This window comes from Rhodnius prolixus, unplaced genomic scaffold, assembly GCF_049639745.1.
Source record: "Rhodnius prolixus isolate KJV_2025 unplaced genomic scaffold, Rpr scaffold_7, whole genome shotgun sequence".
NCBI lineage: Eukaryota > Metazoa > Arthropoda > Insecta > Hemiptera > Reduviidae > Rhodnius > Rhodnius prolixus.
In genome coordinates this window covers 11,003,916-11,023,720 of record NW_027411582.1, presented here as the reverse complement: position 1 = coordinate 11,023,720, position 19,805 = coordinate 11,003,916, and the positions used below count along the sequence as shown (strand labels likewise).

The window sequence follows — 19,805 nt, the reverse complement described above, 5'->3', positions numbered from 1 at the left end:
AGCAGGTTTAGTGTTTGTACCGACTTCTGCAGTAATTATAATTCGTTTTGAAGAGTTTCAAGCTGATCATCCTTACATTTATTTACTTTATAATGGTGGACAAATTATATTCTTGGGCAGAGTTACATCATTGCAGTTATAAATGACCGGCAAAAACTATATATGTTATATATATATCAAATTTATGTTTAGGTAAAAAGGTCAGGTATTTCACATTAGAATTTTCTTTTACTATTTACTGGAGCATGCCTGACCTTGACTGTTGAGTTTTTTATTGTTTTATAAATAGCCAATTTATATATATTTACGAGTATATTAACTAATACGAGTCAACTATGTCAATCATGCTTGGAGTTCTATTAGAACATTGTCGACTCCGAACTGATAACACTGAAATCACGATCACTGAATGTACAAGAGATGACAAATGCATAAACATTCATTATGAATGGGGATGTTGTTAAACTGCGATAGTGCAGTTGTAGAAAACGATCTTGATCTAGAAGTAGAAGTTGGTCTCCAGATCTAAGCGGTACAGGGATAGGATATCCATACCCTTAGCACTCTTCAGGAATTAAATTAGGTCGACTCTTGAAGAATTAGTTTGTACAATAAAACTGATCGCTTATTGAATATGAAATAGCATGAAAAGTTCTAAAGAAAGTCATGGAGTCATATTTAAGAAAATTGTGAAGTGGAACAAGTTGTAATTGATAATAATATTTGTTGAGTGTGAGGAATTACAATAAATAGATAATCTTCAATTATTTAATACAAAGATATATTCTAATATTTACTAAAAACGGGCGTATGATTTCCTAGAAAGAATTGTTGATCAATGTAGCGTTGATTGTCTTCGATGGTATTAATAGGATGTCAACGCTCGAATAGCAATGAAAATTTATTTCCAAACAACTACTATACACACACTCTTTTCTTGGATTTGTAAGCTCAATGGCGAACTCTGCCAGATATTTCTAATAGCTTGAGTTTCTTTTTGTTCATATTTACTCTTGGTTTTGTAAGTCTTCCTTTTCTGTCTTCACAAATTCAAAATGAAAATGGTCTGATTAATTAATACAGTAATAGAATCGCGTAATTTTTCCGAAATCAACATCATGTCAGAACTAAATTAAAGAGAAAGATGATCTTGTTGATTATACAGATCATGTTTTGCTAAAATCACAACAGCTTTCAATTGTACTGCCAAAAATAACTAATTATAGCAGCTCTTACCGCTTATTTCTAATTCGTTTTGGAAGTTCCATCATATTATTGATGAATGTAAATTGATTAATTCAGTTTTAAATATTAAATTAACTTTGATAGTGAAACCTGGTTTAATTTGTAGCTCTCCTCTAATTACTTTTAAAAATTATCTCAATATTAGAAAACGTATTTGTCAACTTTATAAATATAGATAATTTAGCTGCAAGAAAAATTAAATCACCGTTTTTAAGTTGCTTTGTCTTTTCTGATTATTGATTGGTTTTATAATTTTACAGCAGTGGTAATGGTAGGTTATTCAGCAGTTCATGGAATTAAAAAAGAAGATTTTCGTGCTGATCATCAATTTCTTTATTTTCTTCTATATAAAAATAATGTCTTATTTATAGGCACTGTTCAATCATTTAATTGATTTACTGAGTGTATCAAAATTTGTGTTACTATACATTAGTTGTACAATCAGGGCATTATTGGATTTTTAATAATTGTACTAACTTCTAAAAGCTCTAGCTTTTGTTTGATTAAATTTGTATTAGAAATAAAAATATCACAAATAAGGCCTTTTTTTAGCACATCCTAAATTATCATGTTTAATGTATTATAAACTTGTGTGCCTGAAGAATTAAAACACCCATTAAGAGTAAAGTTTAAGGATATTTGAAACTTCCCCAGCTTATTTGCATTAACCTAAGAAGTTGATGATTTCAAAGGGGGAGAAAAACTGTCCACGAATTTTATGGTTCAAAAGTGATTCGTAAACATAAAAAATTAGGTTTTTGTAAAAGTTTTATTCAATAAAATAATCAGTCTTTGTTTGTAATTTAATGATGAAAGTAGTGCATTTAACTTCCGTTAAGACAAGAGTTACCAGATATTGCTTTACGCGGCTTTTAAAGACTGAAAGAAATGTCTCAAAGGATTGCCAAAGTCATTGGATTTCGGACAATTTGGTCATTATCCAAATCATGATGATGTGGTCATCGCTACATCTCAAGATTTTGAGACCAGTTTTCACCTACTTTTAGCACTATCATAGTGGTATTCCATGGTAATCTTCTTATAAGATAATGTTTGATCTCAAAAATTGTCACACCTCTCTATAACAAGAACAGGTTGCCTTTTCCAGCTTAATCTTCCGATTAAAACGTAATCAAATTGTATGCAATTTGAAAAATTGGCTATTAAGACGTTCCCCTTAATCAGCAAACTACAAAACATCTACTCCTCATCTTCAGTAAGTCTGAAATGGTTCGAGTGTACCTAATTTTTATTTAATTAGGAAAATGTTAAACAGCAAATTATGTGGTAGATAATAGGTTTCTTTGCGAGAAATTAAAGAACGGAGAGGAAATTTGCCGAATACTTTGAACCAAGCCTTCCTGGTCTTTGACGGACGCAAATCTATCTGGAGAACTGTAACTAAAACAGATATGAGGCTGCTTCTACCTGAACTAAAAATTGTAATTCCACTAACTGACAGTTCTCTCACCGGGCATTGTCTGAAGAAGTCTAGGACGTGATACCATTTACAGATTCTGTGAAGAGATGGAGGATACTGTAATATACCTCATAACTGGCTGCGATGCCATTATTCAAAGAACATTTGGATACGTTGGATAATAACGACTATATAAGGAAGACATATCCTCTTTATAATCTTCTTAAATTGTTTGAGTATCTTTCAGAACTGTTCACAGACTCATTAAAAACAAATTCTTTAACTGTCAAGTAATAGACTTTATTGATTTGGCTTAGATTTGCTAATTATACATGCAAATAATCCAGATCGATGAATGTCCTTCACTTTTTAAAATCGAAAGAGCTTTCTGATCCGGGTTTATCTTCAATGTTTTCAAAAATTTCAAAAAGGCATTAACGCCATCTGATACTGAACTGCGATGTATGTGCATCTCTTACTTGCTCTTCTCAAATTTATAAACGTTGTACCCTAGTTAGAATAGAACCTGAACACATAACGTTGCTGTGAATTTGTTTGGTTTTTTCTCAGACACACTAAGGAAACAAACATTTTGGGAAAATGGAATCACGGCGATAGGAAATAAAAACTCACACTTTCTTAGCAGAAAGCGTTTGAGTTGTTTCCAGGACTTAAAATATCGTATGTACGGTGGTTTTCAAACAGTACTTCATTTCAATATGTTGACAAAATTTGGTCGAAATCGTTGCTTCGTTTTAGTATGGTCTCTTCATGCATTTACTGATAAGTCAACTTCAAGAATAAGTCTTAAAGTTGCATATTTAAAAATAAAAACTGGTGTGAAGTATAATCAGAATCAGGCGATGTGTGTCAGGACCAATTACTTGTTAAGAATTTTTTCTTATTGGATGTGAGATTCTATATTTTTAAATCAATTTTTATTATTAAGTGATGTGCATTACTTATTACTTATTTAGTTGAATTTTTATTTCCAGCTATACATGGCGCTTTTCTTTCTGCTAGAAACGACATAGTGTATTTTAACGCTAAACATCCGTTTATTTATTTTCTCTTTAAAAATAAAACTGTAATATTTTTTGGTTCAATAAAAAAGGATTTATAATTTATTTGTGTCAGTTATTACTTTAATTATTTTAGTTAACGTTTGATTATTATATTAATTCTTTTAATTAATTAGAAAAGAAAGCATAAATAAATAGATTACTGTAAACCGAATAAAGTTTTTAAATAGGTTTAAAGAAATCTATTGTGAACACAGTTTTTCCTAACTATTATAATTAAAACTTAGGTGACCCACTTTCTTTTATCTTTTACCATTTTATTTTGCTGAACATCAGACACCATTAATAATGAGATGATGTAGGTTACCATAAATTATAATAACACATATTTTGAATCTTCAAACCAGCATATTACGATTTGTATGTAGAGAACTAACTAAGCCCTGTGCTATCACAAAGAAAAAGAAAAGCTGAGGTTAGACTCGAACATCCAGACTCGAGAAATCTTGTCCCCTAATATGAAAATCCTTAATGCCGAAAACTCGATCAACTTTAAGAGAAAACATCCTAAGCTCTTTCATCGTTAACCTGTTCCAACGAAGATTATTAACCAAATCTCCTCAAACCCTAAATAATAATTTTTAATTAAAATGACTATCTTATTGTTTATTTATCTCATAAATTCTACAAAAGGGTTCTGGACTCCATTAAATAAAGGTGTCTTCCCAGTAAGGGACTGACAGACATTCCCTATTCTTTTCGAATTCGAACAACTAAGGATGTCTCTCGCGAGGATCTAATATTTTCCTAAAACGACCAATACATTTTCTATCAGCTTTCTTGTTTCTCAAAGAGTTATTCCGTTAAAACATTATTATACCTGTCCTAAGATTCTACTGAATTTATTAGGACAGCAAAAATAAGAGCCGTTGACCTATCATCTTGATTTTGCTAAGATAGAGACTATCAAAGGTTTTTAGTGCATCCGTCCAACGGTAGGCTATTGATAGGTTCCTTTGCCCTTTTTTCCACACCACCAACGAAATTGCTTGGAATATTATTTTATTTCTGCGGACAGTAGAATTAGCATTTCAATCTATCCTCCTTTAATTTTTATCTCCTGACTAAAGAGGCTCCGAGGAAATACCCAAAACAGTTGAAACTGATCAGAGACCATGCTTTATCTCAGTGAGTGGTTTTTTTTTTCTTTTGGAAGACGTTAAGATCGATTTCTCTCACTCATTCTCCTCCTCATTCGTATTTAATTCAAGTGCTCGTTCACTAAAATCTGGATGTTTGTTATAAGATGCGAAATAGCTATGCTTGAAAAATGGTTAATCAAATTGTAGCATTCTAATCACGGTGTTATGAGCGCAGTTGGCTTTATGTGAAGGGACTCTTTAAGAGAAACTTCGTCAATGCACGAGAAAGGTAGCCAACCCCTACCGTTAAACTTAGTTACAAACCTTGTTTAATTTTGCCAACAGCTAAATCCATCAATCATTCTAAATCAGAGAAATCCGATTCAAAACTAGGAACAAGTTTGTTTTGTAATCAGTGTAATTCATTATATTGCATGTGCATCTTTTAAACTTAGGTAATTATGTTAGCAATAGCTTTGATGAACTTCAAGAGATTAACAAATGGCTTGCAGATTGCATGTGAATTGAATTGATAACTTCATATTACAAAAAATATAAATTAACTCTTCTTTTTTTCAGCAATGGTCATTAATGTACGATGTGGAAGAATTTTTCAGCAACTTGTTGAAGAGTTTATTGTTGATCGTCCATTTTGTTATCTGTTGTATTATAATAATTTGCTGCTGTTTGGGGGAAGAATTGCACAATTTTAAAAGAACGTTTATAAATATTATTAGTTAGTATCGCTTAAAATTCTTTAACATTTCAAAAAATCGATATGCAACATAATTTGATTACTCACATCGCATGTTGCATGATACTTGTGTAGACCAAAACGGTTAACTTCTTTCTCTCTTACCCCATAAAATTGTTTGTTTGAAAATCTAATTTTACTGAAAAGACAAGTCAAAATAATACTTTTTTTTCTTAATTTACAGCGCACTGTAAACTTTTACGCCGCCGTAAGCCTGAACCACAAAGAGAAGAAAATTTTGTTGCAGATCATCCATTTACCTACATAATAATGAAAAATAAAGCTTTAATTTTTCTTGGAAATTTCTCTTCAGTCGAATAGAAAGTCTGATCATCAAAACATTTAAACAGAGCAAACGAAGATGTACAAGTATTGCAGTTGGATCAACCCAACTTTTTTTATCTCTTGAATAAGAAATTTAATTTAATGCTCCTCTGGGTGGTATTCCTCTGCTTTTATATTATTTTTAAGTCTCTCTCCACTGTGCCATGAGACTTAGACAAAGGGGGAAAAAGACTATGCTATAGCAGTACGACGAATGTCTGAGAATGAGTTATGTAAATTTAAAGATATGCTAAGTAAATTGTGAAAAACAAATTAAGCACTAATCTAGACTACATTTATTATTATAACTGAGCTATTAAGAAAAATGAAATGAATGTATGTGGCAATAGCATGTCATATGGCGAATGGTCGCTTAATGGTTGAAAAAGAACTAAGATGGTTATTAGAGCTGAAGCACAGACTGACTAGTCAAGCCGTTGTAGTCTATAAATTTACAGGTAAAAGATGTAGATATATGTACATGTCCTTTTTGTAGAATCTTATGATAACTAGGTGACTTTTTCTATTATATTCTTCACACACCGTTGCTCTTGAACCTAAAGTTTAAAATATAAATCCAACAGTCTTATGAATTCAAATAATTGTTTCTTAGAATTGTGGCCCTTTTCAAAAGAATAGAATATCTGAACCGATTGTAGCTTATTAAAGGAATCTTAGTCTTGTATTACTTCTTGAGAGGGCATCATCTTCCTTTGTCCTAACACTTGGTTTCACTATCTTCAACTTTATATCAGTATCGTCCCATATTATTTGCCATTTTTCAGAGACAAAATTCTCTTGAAATCATATTTCAGTTCCTCAGGCCTAACTCTTACATTCTACTCCAATTGAAGTTAAGTTGCTTCTCTTTCATTTCCCACTGTCCCAATGTGACTTAGGCCCCAGAGAAACACAATATCTTTATTTCTTTCACCGATTCATCTAGTTCCTCAATAAACTTACAAATTAAGAGATCACTTGAGAACTTGTTATCAATCATCTTTCATAAAGCTCTAGAAATCGGAACATATTTCCGAGCTACATAATTTTCTTTTCTTTTTGATAATTAGTGCTTGGTAGTTTGCTATCCAGCAGTAAATTGTGGTGCGAATAGAAAGCGCCCACCTCTTGTTTTTTCCTCATGTATCGATTCCCACACCTTGTTGCATCTTTGAGCCATCACAGTAAATGAAAACATATTCTTCCAACATACTAATTAACTCAAAGGTCCTTTGCTTATATTCTAGTTATGGTGCTTCCTTCTTTTAGAGCATTGCAAGTTCCAGTTGAATTAGGGCTTTAGAAAAGTACCAAACTGATATACGGTAGGGGTTTAAGTTCAAAGTATCAGTTAATTCTTTTCATAGACATTATTGCTAAAATGTTCGATTGTTCTAATAAAGCTTTCTGGTCGAATAGGAAGGTGGGATAACGAGGAGGTGGGTAGAAGGCATCGTGATTTGGAATAGCGAAAGATTTTATTCCTTCCCACAAAGGAATAAAAAATAGTAGCACTTTTTATCTTACTTTAGCATTTCTTATTCATTTTTACTGCGTTAGTTCTATTCAAATATTTATTTTTTAAAAGATACCCTTAATCGCACTTGCCAGCGTCAAATATAAATTCACATTTAAAATGTATAGACGATTCATTAGGTTTGATGGTAGTTTTAAACGTATGAAACGGTAAGTGAGAATGTGCGTATTTGCCTGTACAATGTGTTGCTTTAATCTTTTTGTTCGTTGTGATGGGATTTTACATATGTTCATTTTACATGTTAACACACTGCACTTGCACTTTTCAAGGCAATCTCTCGTTTACTCATTCCAAAAATTAAGCATTTTTTGTTTCAGTAGTGTTATTTCTGGAACCGAAAAGGAGTAGCCCGTGCCCGTTGACTTTTCATGAATTCCAATCTTTACTATCAAACGTTGACAAAATATACTTAAAATTTTCTTACGTTATTCAACTTTGGTCAAATACAAATAAGTATTGTTCCTATAAGATAATGCTCATTCACATCATTTTCAGTTTTCTTTTCTGACACATCGACTGCTGAAAACGTTAGCGCCCCTGTCAGAATAATAAATTGAAGAACTTGTTACCATTTAAGTTCTGGGCATGCACCCTTTAATCAACGAAATTCTCTTTCTCTTTCTTTCCCTCTATGTTTTGCTCTATTTTGTTGTGTGAATTTTTCTGTAACAGGAGAACTTACTTTCCTTAGCAAAATGTTTGAAGTATGTTCAGTTTTCCTCATGAGACTCATTGTATTCATTTAGGTAATACAATAAGTCTAGTTTGAATAAAGGAGAGTTGGGAAACTAAATTTCAAGTATTCTAATGCTAAAATTCTTATTAAAAATAAAAATGTTAATCTTTTTATGCTGTTTTTTAGTTGTAAAATTGGAATCAAGATCGCTACTAATTTTGGATGAAGAATGTTTTGAAGCAGATCATCCATTTATATATTTCTTACTTAAGAATAGAATACCACTTTTTGTGGGAAGTATTAATTATTTGGAATAATGTTTCGTAATCAATTAACACGTATTCATCCAGGTATTTAAATTTGTACTTATGTATTCATAAAAATTGACTACTAATTATAAAATAATAAAGAAATCACTAGCAAATTAAATATATTACTTTAATTTAATTTAAGGCAAAAAAATTAAAACTCTAAATGCCCTGTAATTGCTAGTTTAAGAAATTATAAAGTTTTTATTTGAAGGTACTTTTAATTTTGCATTAATTTAATAAATTTGCTTTAATTAAAATATTCATACAACAAAAGAATCAGGGACAAGAAGTAATTAATTTTAAATAAACAACTTTTCTAGTTCCCAACCATGCACTTATGTTATCAATTATTCAGTCAAAAGTAGTTGACTGAAGTTACTCTTCTATAAACTGATGACGAAAGTAGAGGGTTTTCATTTATTATTTAAAAAATAAAATTCATTCATTTTATAGTTGTCGTAACAGTTTATTTTTGATCAATCATTTCTTAATTAATAAAAAAGTAGCTAACACTGACAGTATGTAACATGGAATTTTATTAGAGTAGAAGTAATGTAATGTAGTGGAGAAGCTGTGTTTAGGGAGAATTTGACATCAGTAAAACCTCTTTTAATGAATTCCGAAAATTTTACTAAGTGAAGTGGTGATAAAATTCAGGTCATGAGATCATGTTATGAGATAATTCACTTAAAAGAAACTTCCCGCAAAATTTTAATTCTGCATGGAAAATCTAAATAATATTTTTCAAATTATTGACCGAAATAAAGAAAATTGTTTTTACATATGAAACTGATTTGAAATGACCTATACATTTCCAATAAAGCATCCTTAAAGACGTAATTATGAAAAGGCTTAGTACTAATTTTAATTGTAAGGGAAGAAAGGTGGAATTCCATTAAAGTAGCCCTTAAATTTTTGTTTTCCATTAAGACTAAGATATCTGTTATTCACAAATAATGTATTAATTCTGTAAAAATTAATTTTCATTTTCCACTTGACTATTCTCATAAGAAGACCTAGGCTATACAATTTTGATAACAATTTGTCAATTTAAATAAATTAGTAAGTAAAAAATGTTTAATAATAATATTCTCATAAGAAACAAAATAAATTGCACACTAGAAGCAAGAAACGCGGTGATATGCTGGACTAAAATTAACGAAAGAATTTTCTGATATATCACTGGACTATAAAAGAGCAGTTAAATTTAAGTTTTTCAGGCAAAAATAATTTTATTTAAAAAAAAAAAAATCATTATTAAGGAAGTTTAGTAGGTACTTGTCCCCAGAATTATTAGATTAGTGGCTTTCAATGAATTCAAATATATAAATTACATTTAATTGTATAAGACAATTCTTTGGTATTACCAAAAAAAAATTTCTGATCTTGATTGTAAATCTTGAAAGTTTAAGTGTAAATCTATCAAGCAATTTTAAGTATAAGTATTTTAGAATTATAAAATTCTTGATTTTGCTTTAATAAAAGTAATAATAGCTTTGCTAATAATAAAATAAATAGCATTAAATGCCTTACTTTGTTACAGTAAAATTATCGATGTAATAATGTAATTTGAAAATGAAAAAGAAATGTACACGTTGACTTTATATTTGATTTTCTGAAATTTCGCCAATAAAGAATTAAATAAATTGCATTTTACTACATAGAATCCAAAAATCCAACAACAATTAAACCCCCTTCTGATACTGAAAGATTCATTTACAGGTGAAAGGCCCCTCTAAATTTGTAGTAAATATTTTAAAAAGAAGGCCATGAATGTGATAATCAGAGGGTGACAGAATTTACTATAAACTAGGTGAAGGAGTAATTCAAAATTCTGATCTTCACCTCTTACGCGAGCGAGCTTGCATTGACCACTTCCTTTTTCATTTTTTTCAATACATTACCTGTCTCCAGTTTACCGCTTAATTAATCTTAACAATAACAAAAACATAGAAGTAGGTCTGCGCTTAGTAACTCTTTTGTAACGTTGCAGAGAATTAACTATTTGGTCTTTTTTTCTTTGAAGGACTGAATCAAAATAGCTAAATTTTTGTCTTTACAAGAAAATAGTTGTTTAAACGAACCAATAGCCCTAACGCTGTTTTACAATTGTATACAAATGACAAATTTAAAAGTAACAAGGTTTACTTAATATAGTGATAAGTTCTCTTTACTCAGATAAAAAAGCGTTTTGTTGACAAAAAGTTTTTAAATAAATAACTTACATTTAAAATTTGAAGAATTTACCTCTTGACAAATTTGTTCATGCAAAAAGAACTCAATGAATAAGAGTTTTAAGTGAGATTACATACATATTTCAACGAAAAAAACTCATGTCCTGATAGATACAGGTTTTAAACAATGCTAGACAAGCAAAACACGGTGGAACTTTCCATCCAGAGCAACAAGAACAGTATTCCATTTCATGGACTTGAAAGAAGCTTTTACGCTTTTCGTTTAAAATGTTGAGGAGTGGTATGGAGAATCTGTTCACTCTGCTACAGGATTGGTTAAGATATTAGATGACTCTATTTTTCTCTTTCTGTTGTGTTTCCTCAACAAGATATTTTGCTACAAGGACCCTTTTTGTTTTGAGGATGAAAGGAAAATCTATACCTAATGTAAATCTGTGCGAAAATAAGATAAAAGTAACAATAGACATCCCAAAAAGCCTAAAAAAAGAAAGAAACAATGAAAGAATGTTTAGACCGCAGCAAATCTCCCAACAACATAATGCCAACCGAGTTATTTGAAGTGGCAGCTCTTAAAACAAATGAAATAATTGATACAACCTTCTATCATTTGTGACTATTATATTTTGTGAAATTTTCCATATTTTGCTGAATAATTAGATGAGAATCAATTTATGGCTTACAATAAACGTTTTCCAGCGAGCAAATTCAAACAACAGCTAGAAAGGCACCTTTTGTTTAAAAGCGAACAGTTGTGAAATGAAGTTGTAGATGTGTACTGAGATGAAGCTAAACATCTATCTCCATAATACAGCTAACCTGCTCTAGATTTACAAACAAACCATGCGTTACTTGTGTTCCCAGTTTGACTAACATCTCAAGTGACATGTTCGAGTGAAAGAAATATGAATACATTAAAACGTATAAAAACCTTCTTTAGAAAATTCAATGCCAATCAAGGAATTTAAGACGACTAGTGACTGAACTGTCTGTCTTAGATTCTGAGTATCAGGTGCCGTTTCATTAATGTATTTATAGAGAGAAAGTAGCCCTGCACGAATTTGATTTATAAAAAGTATTTAGCAATTTGGCTATTCAAGCAGGTTTTTTTTTTTTCTTTAATAAGAAAAAATACAAAAATTTAGGTGTGAATGATTCTTTGGTTAACTTAAAACCATATTTTGTACAATAATTAAATTATCTAGTGAAAACAAGTTCATTTTTTTGTAAGGAAACATCAAAAAACTTTTTAATCCAATTTTAATAGTACTATTAACACAATATACCTAAATATTTTTTTCACTTTATTATTTAAGGACAATAAATTTAACTTCCCTTTTTATTGTCCTCTGAGTATTATATAGTTTCTATCAATAAGAATAAAAATAACATATAGAACCTTTTAATTTCTAAAATAAGCGAGAGATTATCAAAACTTTAGCATCATAACTGAAAGTAATATACATACCTTTTTAAATTCCAAATATTTTATTTTGTACAATTAAGCTGATGTATCCATGCGGCAATCAATATTTTAACTTTCATTTATAATAACCAGAAAAAACTTGCTGCCTGTGGGTTTGCTATCTCCGTTTGATTTTTTTTTTTTTAGACTAAAACAGAAAAAAAGGACGTTGATAGTAACGACAGATTTTTATCAAAGGAACTGACATTCGGTGATAAAATATTGGATAAACTGAGAATGGAAATGTCACAGGATTCTAAAATTTTTCCTGTGTGGTCAAATAAATGGTGGTAAATTAAGGGTAGTCTCCCAGTTAGTTCGAATATTTACTTCAGATTGTTGGGATAAAGGCATAGCTGCACTCATTTTCTGAGAGTCATCCCAGTTTTTTCTCATGTCAGCAGTCATACTCTGTTTCCTGGAGAATGGATACTAGGATAGGGTGCACCTTCAGGATATCAAAACAAGCAATATCAGAAATTTTCCCATAGAAGCCACACTAGCCACCAAGTCAAGTAATCTCCTACTCACGCAGTACTGTGAAAAGTTTCATTTAAATTTGAAGTTTTTTGTTTAATTATATTTTAAGGGGGAAAAGGCTTTCACAGCCGGAGTTTTTTGGGAGTTGCGGAACGGTCAACTTTTTATCGGCTGCAATTAGAAAATCGGTAAACGTTCTCCATATACACGAGTAACACGATTTTGTCTACCAGTGCAGGCAAAGCATTAAAAAATTAGTAGGTACTGTAGGTTCTATTCTTTTACCTCTCTTTGAAGTTATCGTATACTTAATGTGTCAAAAAATTATAAAAATACAGTAAAAATAGATTTAAAAAACAATAGGTTTTCGTTTACGTTTTTCACCTTTGCAACTGCTGTAAAAATAAAATAATAAAGCTGTTAAAAACACTAAAACTCGTAAATTTCAACTGTTATTTAACAAATATCAATAGCAAACTAATAATGAAAGGCTACTGTGGAATTGCTTGGATATCCTGGTGAGAACTGGTAGCCAAAACGAAGTCATATTTGTAAGGGTTCTCGAGCAGTAAGAAAATTACAGTAATAAGGCAGCAAAACCGAACGAGAGGTTCTATTGTAGCCCTCATAGACCTAAATCTACTTGTGTGCAATGCCGTCAAAGCATGAATGCACTTTAACTGAATGGCAGATGGAAAGGTTTGGCCAAACGCAGGCGTAAATTTTAACATTGGATATCACCTACGTTTACTTCGGAATTATTCCGATGGATGCAACAGATCATCCGTTTGGGTGATTTTAGCAGAATCAGTAAACACATACATCGAACTGGCCTTCAACAGATAAAAAGTATAGATATTTTTATTATAAACTGGGTCTATATATAAGTCAAGGAGTTAGAAGTGGGCTCTTCTTGCCTTTTTAATTCATCCACATGCTATTCTCCAGTCTCGGAAGTCTAATCGAAATGACAGGATTGTAAGGTAAAACTCGTGCCACGAACCACAACAGACTGCGTCACGGTGGACTTTTCTAGTCCACCCCAAAGGAATCTACCTAATCAAAGAATACTTTTATAATTAAAACAGAAATGGTAACATGACGGGTACATACCCAACTTTCTCTTCTATTCTAAAGAGATCTAATGAACCTCAAACTATATATTAAGAAAAATCTTTCTATTACTCTTCACTGTGAACAGTGAAGTATTAAATCACACGAATACAAGATAAGCACAATATTAACCTTCCAAAGATACCGTACAGTCACCTCATATCAACGCCACGTACAATTTGATTTAAAAAGCCCTCCTCTATGTAGCAATAAACGAAATTATTTTAGAGATAATAGTATGTAGTTTACTATAGATCCCTTCTAGAATAGTTTTTCTCAATGGTGACTGAATATCAAATCTGAATAGATGATGAAATTATTATTTTACATCTGTATCATTACTATATAGAATTAATCTGATTTATATTAGTAGATTTATGATAAAATGTATTTAAACTATTCATGATTCTTTAGAATCTACCACTGTGATGTAATAATAATTTGTAATATTGAATATATAAGTTGAAATAAGGAGGTTCAAAGAAAATATGAGTAATTTTGCTTTTCAAATTTTTGTGGTACTGCTAATCACGTGACTATTGCATCGTCCAATGGCGTCATTTTAAGCAGTTCTTTACGTGGCAAGAACCACGAACCTTTTCCCTAACGTCCGCCATATTGGGTCGCGATATCGGACGTGTGGTTGTCATTATTTATTTGTTGTATACGCTTACCTCAGTTTATTGAAAGTAAGTTTTCCCGATTTTTATTAAATTGCTCTTTACGTGCATTAATATATTAACAAACATAAAATAATTAGTAATGATTGTATAGCTCTTCATAGACTCGGCATCCTCTGGGAGGAGTCCATGATAATAGCATGTAGTTTTCATTTATGTGTGTAGATTTCTTGTTCTACCTTCCATAGTGTTTTTTTTACTTCTGTCATTGACCCTTTATTTGGTCTTCAAACTTTTCTAATTTGTTCTAGTTAAATTCAAGTGAGTATATTACATATTTGCATTTCTCTCTTGTGAAACGTGCGGCATTTCTAATATTAGTAATTTTTTTAAACCCAGTGTGACATCTATAGCATAGTCATACAACATGTTACATTTTTATGCTTAAAGTGTTCTCTTTTTCTAAAGATATATTTATTCAGTGACTTTTAATTGATTTTTTTTTTAGTTGTTTTTTTAACATACAAAGAAAAAAACCATCCGAGATGGGGAATATGTTTGGAAATTTGTTTAAAGGCCTTTTCGGCAAGAAGGAAATGAGAATATTGATGGTAGGACTTGATGCAGCTGGTAAAACTACTATTTTATATAAATTGAAATTAGGAGAAATTGTAACCACTATTCCTACTATTGGTAAGTCTGAACTGTTGAACGTTTTACAAAGTTTTCTTTGATTAATTAACTTTTTAATATTAAGTTTTTTTATTGTATTCTAAATTATACTAATGTGTTTTCATCATGGTTTGGGCAATAGTGTATGTTGAACTTAACAAGTTAACCTTAAAATTACCATGATTTTTTATATTTTCCTTTAATGTGTGCCACTTTTTTTCAGGATTTAATGTTGAAACTGTTGAATACAAAAATATAAGTTTTACAGTTTGGGATGTAGGTGGCCAGGATAAAATTAGGCCTTTATGGCGGCATTATTTTCAAAATACACAGGTAAGAACGTCTTATAGCCATCAAAAATGCTATTGTTTCTCTCATGTATACGACGCCTTTTAAATCAGTTTTGGCTAAAAATATGTACGAAATATTGTGATATTTCATTCAAATGTCAACAGGAACAAGAATATTCATGTAATTATCAGCGTGTTACAAAGTGAAATTATTTCAAACAATTTTGATTTAAAGTGCTTACTTCATTTTATTCTAAATGAGTGTACTGTCCTCTCAGTTTATTATGTCATATCTATTTTTGCAGGGACTTATTTTTGTGGTAGATAGCAATGATAGGGAACGTATTGGCGAAGCAAGAGAAGAATTAATGAGAATGCTGGCAGAAGATGAATTGAGGGACGCGGTGTTACTTATATTTGCTAACAAACAGGTAAACTTTACACTTCTATCTATAATTTTGTACTGGGAAACCTATCGAAACTGTTGATCATTGTTATTTAAGTGTTGCAATATGGTTACAATCTCAAGTGAAAAGGGTATCATCAGAACTTTGCACTCTTGACTGCAGTATGATTTTATCAAATGAAAGTGAAATAATTGAATATAAATAAACTGCAGTATGCAGTTCGGTCGGTAGTCGATAACCACGTTTAACGTTTTTCATTAGTTTGCTTTTCTTTTCTTTTTGTTAAAATTTCAATTATTCAAGGCCATTATTATGAGAAATTGCCCTTTTAGTTCCGTTTCACCTCATGTCACCGCGTGTAACATTAATGAGTCATACCAATTACACATTGATAGTTCAGTGAAATTAAAGTTTAACAATTCTAGTACTTCCACTTTTTGAATTTTTTTGCATCTTAAAAGTTATGAGTTGTGGTTTATCGCTAGCTTAAATTAATGTGAAAATATGGTTTGTATGATCAAATTGTTTGTTCTTTAGAATTTTGTAGTGGAAGTAATAGCTGATTGTTTTTATGCAATTTTGATAAAAGAATTATTTTTTAATTAGGCCTGATTTCAAATTATTATTTAATAAATGTAAGTATTGAATTAGTCGGTGTCCGTTTTTTAAAACAAGTAAGCACATTTGACGCGAAAACTAACCCTTTGTCTTTCAATACAAGTACTTAATTCTAATATTAATTTTTTTACTTATTGTTTGTTTTTCTACATCTTTATGTAATGAACTGGTACTTTTGATGAAAGAGTGATGTTGTCTTAACTCTTTGGAACACCATAAGCGCAATTATGAAAAGAATTTCAACCAAAAACTCAAGTCTGGGTTTAAGTTGTTCAACAGATCTTCCTATCAAGCGATTCTCTTAAAATTAATTCTTGATTATGATTTACATTGGTACAAAACCATACATACCATTTACAGAAATAACGACAAATAGCCTGACTTTTTCCTGAAAAAAAAGAAGCTAATTAAAGTTGTTGACCAACTGTATGTTTTGTGTGCCTGAACTCTTAATAAAACAGAGAGTTTTAGGGGGAAAAAAATTAGCATTAAAATTTTTACTCCAAAAGTGCATTTTCATGAAAACTCGACACTTAAAATGTTCATGATTGCAATAATTCCCCTTCTTACTATTAGGAAGGGAAAGGAGAATGACGGTAGTGAACATTCTAGCATAACCAATTGTATTTTTATACGTTAGGGTTAGAATTTCTTATCTATTAGTGTCATTGGGAAACGAGGTTATAATTAGAAAAAAAAAAAGTTACTTTCTTTTAATATTTTTACGGAATGTTAACACGAATTTCCTTTGCTTTCCAGCTTCTTTTTTTATTTAACAGTTGTTATTTAGGTCAGTGGTTAGCGTACAGTATACCTTGCTCAAGCTACTTTTAAAAGTAAGAATAAATAACATTTACACTGTTGGATCGTAACTTTATAGATAACAGAAGATGAATCCATTATAGTCCGAAACGGCTTTTTAAAATAAAATATAAAAAAGGACTTCTACTAGAATAAATATAACCCAAAAATTACTATTAAGTCAATATCAAAAAATCTAAAGAATTGTAATTATCGCTTTATTTGTTATTTCTCAAACATGTTGATGCCTTTTTTAAATAGCTTAGCTTTTAAGATTTAAACTTATTGCGATGAGGTCGTATTGAGGCGGCTTAAGATACTACAATTGCAAGAGCAACAAATTTCCCATAGCTGCCTTGCTTGGGTTTAGTGACAGTGTAATCGGTCCGAAGTTACTATTTAATAACGAATCATTTTAAAATTAGTTTTGTCAGAAGAGTGAAATAATAATTAAAATGTATAAGCAATTGTCAGTCGAAATAAGACGATCAGTTAAAGACAACAAAATTCAAGATCTATCCGTCATATCAATTGATAGAATACGAAGAATTTGTTTTTGGAACGCAATGATCTTCCCATCTTTTAATCAACTATAGTTTCCATGAAATACCAACAGATTAACAGTAGGTCTTTAAATTTCTTTCTAATACACTTGTTTCTTCTGTATATCCTCAAATTCTGTTTTCATTCCTGAGCCGGTCACGCTAGTTTACATAAAAAAAAATCTTAACTCTCAGAGTAACTAGTGACTCGTAAAAACGTTTTTGCTAGATTTTAATATTAATTTAATTATTCTTAATTTGTGAATTTCTCTATTTTTTCTGTTTGACAGGATCTGCCAAATGCTATGAACGCAGCAGAAATTACAGATAAATTGGGCCTGCACTCATTGCGCAATCGTAATTGGTATATACAAGCGACATGTGCAACCAGCGGAGATGGTCTTTATGAAGGGTTAGATTGGCTGTCCAACCAACTCAAAAACGCAAACCGCTAATATAAATAGTTTTAACATATAAAATCACCGCTAAGAAAAATAAATAAAAATAATTTAAAATTAAATAAGCAACAAGAAAGTTTTTTAAAAAAATTATAACAAAATAAATTATTGAAAAATAATTATAATAAAGAAAAAATAGAGAAGAAGATCGTTACACTAGCCGGAAAATTAAAAAGGTATATGAAAAAATAAAAAATTATATGAACCACTACTTGATTTATAATAATAATTTACAAAAAAGAATCCAGCGACATCGAATTTGTTTTTTTAAATCAGTAGTGGAAAGCGGTGATTTTTTGTTTTTGTTTTCATTTCATTTAATTTTCATTTGCGGCCCAAATTGGTCATAAAAACTGACCTTCCCCTCTTAAAACATGTAAAAGTATATTTCAAAATTCAGAAATAATTTAAGTAAAATGAAAGTCTCTCCGGCGGGCCCCTCTTTTTTTGCAGTGCACTCATTGTGGAGGGGAATTTTTTGGTTTATACATTTTTTTTAACTTAAGTTATTTAAAAGAATTTTTTTTAATGTTTAATTTTTTTAATTATAACAATGTAAAAAGTTGTGCAGTGCGGTGAAAAAAATAAAATAAACTTCCTTTTTGCATCAAAAAATTATTAAGAATTATTGAATATATAAAAAATAAATTTACAAAAAAAAAGTACAGACTTAACATTCCTCAACAAGATTGTCTCTTTTTTGATTATATTTTATATATAACGAATGTTTGGAAAACTCATGAAATATATTGCGCTTGAGTGACTGTATAAACAATTATTTTATCCCAATTTTAAGTTTGTTTTTTTTTTTTTAAGACCTGTTTATTTTTATTTCACTTATGTTAAAATTAGTTATATTTTTCACTTGAAAATTCATTATGTAAATATATATATGGGGATAGGTTGTCCCACTTAAAATGACATAATTGCAAAGATCTTTTGAAGCTGACAAATATATAAGTAGAAAAAATTTAAAGAAGCATTTTCTTTTGATTCGCCATTTTTAGATCATATATTGAATTATCTTGTGTTATAAAAAAAAAAAATCATTCTATACGGGTATTTTCAACTGCCTCACAATTCTACAAGTACTTAAAATGGCCTCGTTTTGCATTAATATAAATAAATTTGAGCAGAAATATACATCTTAATTAGACTTTTGCGGTTTCTGTAATCTGTCCAAGTCCAAAACATTGCACTCTCAGCAATTATAATTAATATTTTTAACTACTTCCTTATTTTTAGTTAATTTTGAATTAACTGCATAACTGTTAACGTTTTCTTGATTTCTATTTTTTGGCACAATCATCTGGTGTACCTTCCTTCTTATTCTAAAACTCTGGTCACCTTTATTCTGAACATTTTCCAGATATATTCTGGACCGTATATAGATATATTCCCTCCCAAGGAATCCAACTCGTTTTTTCTACAATTATAGTGGTATCGATACGATTGATGTAGGAGCAATGTGATACAAATAAATTTATATAAAAGCAAAACAATTTTCCAGTAAACTATCGTAAGCTTATTTTGAGCTTGAAACAAATTTTGTCATTCTAAACATAGCTGTTTGAAGTTTCTGTAGAAGGGTATGCGTAAAAAAATTATTCATAATGAATGGATGGACTTACTAGTTGCTCTGTTTTATCTCAGCGGTGTTTGCCTCTATTTTCGTGAGTACGAAGTAGAGAAGTTTTCTTTTGTCCTCGTAATCTA

General features: G+C 30.4%; 2 protein-coding genes across 12 annotated transcripts in view; both read left to right on the top strand.

Annotated features, from left to right (window-relative positions):
- Positions 1–10,077, top strand: part of LOC141446955 (leukocyte elastase inhibitor-like) — a 35,848-nt gene extending 25,771 nt beyond the window's left edge. For 2 of the 10 annotated variants that reach the window (XM_074113989.1, XM_074113995.1), the window contains 2 exons: positions 5,409–5,565; positions 5,768–8,202. In XM_074113989.1, coding sequence (XP_073970090.1) covers positions 5,409–5,542 — 134 coding nt within the window. In that variant the 3' untranslated portion in view covers positions 5,543–5,565; positions 5,768–8,202. Of the gene's footprint in view, positions 1–2; positions 1,785–3,660; positions 3,793–5,408; positions 5,566–5,767; positions 8,203–8,306 lie in introns of those variants that run through there. The other 8 variants (XM_074113984.1, XM_074113994.1, XM_074113986.1 and 5 more) reach the window with 7 other exon arrangements.
- Positions 10,078–14,212: 4,135 nt separating this feature from the next.
- On the top strand, positions 14,213–18,864 carry Arf1 (ADP-ribosylation factor 1). Of its 2 annotated transcripts, XM_074114016.1 has the most exons (6): positions 14,232–14,370; positions 14,456–14,622; positions 14,810–14,994; positions 15,197–15,306; positions 15,569–15,694; positions 17,922–18,864. In XM_074114016.1, exons 3-6 carry the CDS (start codon positions 14,847–14,849, stop codon positions 18,084–18,086), a joined length of 549 nt encoding a protein of 182 aa, XP_073970117.1. In that variant the 5' UTR covers positions 14,232–14,370; positions 14,456–14,622; positions 14,810–14,846; the 3' UTR covers positions 18,087–18,864. The 2 variants fall into 2 exon arrangements, with proteins under 2 accessions (XP_073970116.1, XP_073970117.1); XM_074114015.1 differs by lacking the exon at positions 14,456–14,622 and having other exon boundaries at positions 14,213–14,370.
- Positions 18,865–19,805: the final 941 nt, after the last annotated feature.